We start from the raw sequence: 5,187 nt of genomic DNA, 5'->3' as shown, positions 1-5,187 counted from the left end.
CTGGACTAACTAATCGCAACGAGTCAAAATTTGACACTGGCAATGAAAGTAACTTACATTTCGTGAGTTTTCCACCCCTCACAGCCTCATTCATCTTCTTTCCACCCTTCAGACTCAGCACATCCCTACTTCTATCCCATTTCATGCCTAACACAGTCACTACACTTGGTTCATCAGCTTCCATTTCCTCATCAAACTCCACCACATTACTTGCCTAACCTGTTAAGGGCATACCCGTGTCTGCCAACAACGCTTTCACATGCTTGCATTCAGCTTTCATCTCAGGCACTGAATCATAAGTTTTCAAAAAGTTGTCCACATAAAATGACTTCATCAGCTCTCCTCTCCCATTATCCCTTAGATGTGTGTGTAACACCTGTTGCAGAAGGTACAGACTGGTGGTGACACCAAAAACCACCACTCTGAAGGCATAGGTTGCTGTTTTACTAGGCTTCTGTCGCCAGAGGAATTGTACGTACTTACAATCTGCGGAGTGTAAAAGGACACGGAGGAAGGCCTTACTAACATCACTAATGACAGCATAGGGGTTTGTTCGGAACCTCAACAACAAATTATAAAGCTCGACTAAATTCGGGCCAGCATATAGGCAATCATTTAGGGACAATTCGCCCTTACGCTTAGAAGATGCATTGAAAACAATGCGCAACGGAGTTGTGCTACACTCTTTCCTCATGCTAAAGTGAGGCATAAAATATCCATCGTTTTGGGTTTCAGAAACTTCTTCAATGAAGCCTGAGCTCAAATAAGTAACGAGGACTCGCTGGTATGACTCTCTGTACCCAGGATCCTTCTGAAACTGCTTTTCTAAAGCACTAAGCTGCACGGCAGCATTACTGTAATTGTTGCTGGGACGTTGCATCCCTTTGAAGGGTAAGCTAACTTGATAACCCAATCACGTCTTCACTACGCTCTATTCCACCTGTATCATCGCAGTTTTCTCAAACTCAGTGAATTGTTCACAAGGGGAAATGCCCAGGGTGTCCAGTCTCCACCAACAATCTACATCACGTTCATTTTCTATGATTCTGTGGACTCTCAACATGCACACATTTGATTTTACGACACCTTGCAGTGCCCATTGCAGTGTTTTCCCATAGGGGGCTACACCATTATGAGTAAAGAACAAGTTCACACCATCTACCTTCTCCATTCCAGTCACAAAATAACCAAAATAATCTGCTCCAGTGAGAAGACTGATGTCCTTCAACAAATCACTTTTCGCTTTACTATCAGCTAATGTATATCCCTTATCTTCAAGTTGTCTTTTGACGTTTACTAATCCCAAATTATGAATGGGGGTATCAACATGATCGTGAACAACTAACTTTACTCTAACCACCCATTTTCCAAGATGAATTCTACCACCAACTATTTCGTATTCTCCCGCGACTGATTGAGAAGCAAAGGGGCTAAATTTAACTTTACCTTTCCTATTACCTTCAGTTTCAATTTACGAGCCAATGATATTGATATAAAGCTCCTCTGGCTACCAGTATTTAAAAACATCCTGGCAGTAACTGGTTGTTTCTGATTGTACATAACTACTGTAGCGGTGGGTGACAAGGTGGTGGGTAATTCAGCACTTGGTTCGCTCTTTACAGTTTTCGTACTGGTGGAAGGTTTTTCATTTACTTTACTTTTACTTTGATCACTACAGTTGGAACTGAATACAACGGTTGGTCGAGTTCAATTCACACATTTTCCTTTGGAGGATTCAGGGGTGACTGTGACAGTCTTTCGGTATTGGACTACTGGTCGGGCGATTGTTTGGTGGGACGTACTCGGGTGTGTATGGTTAGAACGGTTTCCCGAGAGCACATCGTGAGACAATCTATTGCTGCCACTCCCTTCACAAATGAGGTGGTGATGCCTTTCAGTACAGAGTTTACAAGTTCGTCTACTGGGGCACTGATGACTCGCATGTCCTGTAGCTAAGCAATTAAAACATCTGCTATTGAGTATGAGTTGGCACCTTTTGGCAGCAGCACTGGAAAATTTGGTACATTGATACGCTGTGTGATTACAGTTACAGAATGGGCAACTCTCAGAGCGTGAGGCACTCGAGCGTGCAGTTTCAGTTTGAACATCAACTGAAAGATCCTCTCCCTTCTGGAGGGCATCATTCTCACATGAGCGAATTATGTAATCGATAGCAGAATACATTTCGTCAAGATTAAAGTCACACTTTCTCAGATGATCAGTAATGCGGCATTACACATCACCTTTTGATAGTTTCTGACACAATAGGCTAAGTAACATACCATGATCCAATGCTGCCCAGCTAAGTGGCTTAATTTGTTCAGTAAGGGCAGCAACTTCAACTCTGAACTTCTGCAAATCCTGATGATTACACTTAGGCATGGGTAAATCGGCTAACTTAAGGTGCAACACGACCAACGCTTGGTGCGTGTCACCATAGCTCTCTTTCAACAGCTTTCTTGCTATGGCATAGTTATGCGCAGTTATACTCAGGCTGCTAATCAGTCTGAGGGGCTCTCCTTTCAACATTCCAGTTAGATAAGTAAATCTAGTCACGTCGTCTAGATCAGGTTGATTATGAACTAGCACATCAAACAATTCTATGAAATTGCTATATTCGCTTCTCTCCCCACTGAAGGTGGGCAAGGGAATCTCTTTAAGTTGTGGCAATTCTTTCTTGGGTCAAACAGAGTTCGATAGGGAACTTATTCTGTCAACAATCAAGGTTATGGCGTTACGAGCGCGGTCTAAGACTTTCTTTTCCTAACTTCGCTTTCAACTTGGGGGTCAATAGTTACTAATGACTAGACATACACATCTTTAAGTACTTTCTCATCTGCTTTTATTCTATCAAGCGTTTCTTGATAAACAGACAAGCAATGAGACTCAACGAGGTCTCTGTGTGCTTGGTCTAAAGCGTCTCGCAGCAGGTTAGTTACAGTAGTAAAGAACTTAGGTTCTGTGTGGTTCGCCATTTTGATGGCTGAAGGGTGATAGATTTACAATACCAATGTGTAAAGAGAAGGGTGTAACTACTTTAATCTGTATAAGACGCGGTGCCTCCCATGGCCTCGAACATCTGACATACTTATTCTTTGCTTCAGAAAGACAGCCCATAAAAGCCGCAATAGCCTAGATGAAATTAAAACTTAGATAATTGTCAATAGAGAGGGAGTCTAGGTGCGAACGCTTACTACCTGAATGCCTAACTAAGGACTCCAGACTCCTTGAGGCAGCTGCATGCACAGTGGCACCATTCGCTGCCAAACATGATCGGTTACCTGGTTCGTATGAATCACTATAATAACCTTGGGACAACAGGTTCAAAAGCAAAGGCCTAGACCTTTTCCCCTCCCATGAACGTCTTTAGGTGAGCACAATCTCCGTATCTCCACTGAGGACTGAGAGGTAAAGGCAGGAGACAGAGGGCACAGTCCATGAACATCCTGGGATGTTAGTCCTCGTTTGGGAACCCCAGGAGTACAGGCCTGTCAGCAGGTGGAGCCAATGTGACTGACAAGGCTGCATCCATGGAGTTGCCAACTGAATGAGGGGACACTGTCCCTGACAACACACTAATACATTAGATGCAAAAGATTCAGACTTGTTACAAAAGAATTCAATCCTAGATTTTACAGAAGCAAGACCAAACTGCATTGAATCTAACCTGCTACCCTGAGCTGACTTAGTGGGTGAGGAAGGACATGACTCTACTAGAGAAGAATCAATAGACTTAGCTATCTCTTGATCTGACGTTACCTCTAAGGAAGATGTAGATGCAAGACTAGCTGTTCTCTTTACACTCCTTCTAGATCTATCCTTCTCTCTTCTAATACAATACTTTACCATCTTCTCTATCTCCTGCAAAGACCACTCCCTGCAATGATCACAGTGGTTGTCCAAATCACAAGATACCCCACAATGATCAATGCATAATTCATGTGTATTGTACTTTTCAAAGCAACTAATCTGGTCTTGCAACCACTTACCATGCAAAATCTAAGAGATTTTGATAAGGAAGATTGAGAATAAGAATCCATAGTGTACAAAACAAACTACAGGCAAGGCGATTCAATTCGATAACCATGAAAAAACAAACCCAACTTCAGAGACCTTGTCTCCACAGCCGTCCATGTTCATCGACAAAAATATAAAGAGCAACCGAGACAAGACATTCGCTGTCTTACCCCAACACTACAAAGGGTGGGGGAGTAACAACCATTGGGAGTGTTGGTGAATGATTGTTTCAATTTTAACAGTTGGAGAACCGTTGCCAAGTAGTCGCAGATAAAGCTAAATTATAGAGGGTGAGTTTCACCTCAAAAATAATGGTTTACCAGAAAACACTCGCCTTTACATTTATATCTATGACTAGGTGTGTTAGTTTTCTTTGCTTGCTAAATGCACATCACTCTTAACATTCACACCTCTTTACTAACATTTTTTGGCAGGAAAGCATATCAAGTTATCTACATATTTTCGCACTTTAGGTTTCCTCATAAATCAATTATATACCAAAATCAATCAGAAGATTGCATCTCAGAAGCCTTAGATTTTATTAGGCCTATACATCATTAGTGCAACATATGGGCAGTTTGAACATAACCTAAGACTCCAAATCTCTGAGAAAGTTACCTGTAATTTATATTGTTTTTTCTAAAATATTTTTTTGACTGCTGAGCCTATTTTTTATAGCATATAAGAAATATAGCATATTTCTTATATGCTATACAGGTAGTTATGGTGACCATTTCTTGTAGCAAGTTGTGCGGGTTGGCTTTGTCAGCTTAGCCAACCTTATCACATTATGCTTTGATCTTAACAGTGCAAAAAAATACGATTATATTCAATTAATATCATGTAAATTACAAATAATATCAGAGAATAAAAGATATCATCTATTAATCCATAAAGAAAACAATGTTAACTGTGAATTCATACTTATCAACATATATGACAATGGAATTAAAAAAAGGGGGTTAGCACTACTTGGCAACCAAACATTTTCTGTTGCATCTGAGATTTTGGACAATATAAAAAGAATCATATTGCACGATATTTGAGCATGACTGTACAGCAGCAAGGCCTTAACATCCAAGATGCAGAGGACTTTACGAAATGATGAGCTGCAGAGTTGAGTAGAGGTGGCTGACGTGCTTTGATAAACCTGGAAGTAGAATTAATTTA

The 5,187-nt window shown here is 41.0% G+C and overlaps 1 protein-coding gene across 1 annotated transcript; it reads right to left on the bottom strand.

Moving 5' to 3' along the window:
* Positions 1-214: 214 nt before the first annotated feature.
* On the bottom strand, positions 215-880 carry LOC136844077 (uncharacterized). The gene has a single exon (XM_067113089.1). The coding sequence runs from the start codon at positions 878-880 to the stop codon at positions 215-217; it is 666 nt and encodes a 221-aa protein (XP_066969190.1).
* Between the last annotated feature and the right edge of the window lie 4,307 nt (positions 881-5,187).

The sequence above is a fragment of the Macrobrachium rosenbergii genome, chromosome 12 (genome assembly GCF_040412425.1).
Source record: "Macrobrachium rosenbergii isolate ZJJX-2024 chromosome 12, ASM4041242v1, whole genome shotgun sequence".
In the NCBI taxonomy this organism is placed as follows: Eukaryota; Metazoa; Arthropoda; class Malacostraca; order Decapoda; family Palaemonidae; genus Macrobrachium; species Macrobrachium rosenbergii.
The sequence above is the reverse complement of the archived record's forward strand: the minus strand, read 5'-3'. Positions and strand labels throughout refer to the sequence as shown.

Bases quoted from the DNA above. Each gene is read 5' to 3' on its own strand.
- LOC136844077 (XM_067113089.1), bottom strand. From the start codon at position 880: ATGCAACGTCCCAGCAACAATTACAGTAATGCTGCCGTGCAGCTTAGT.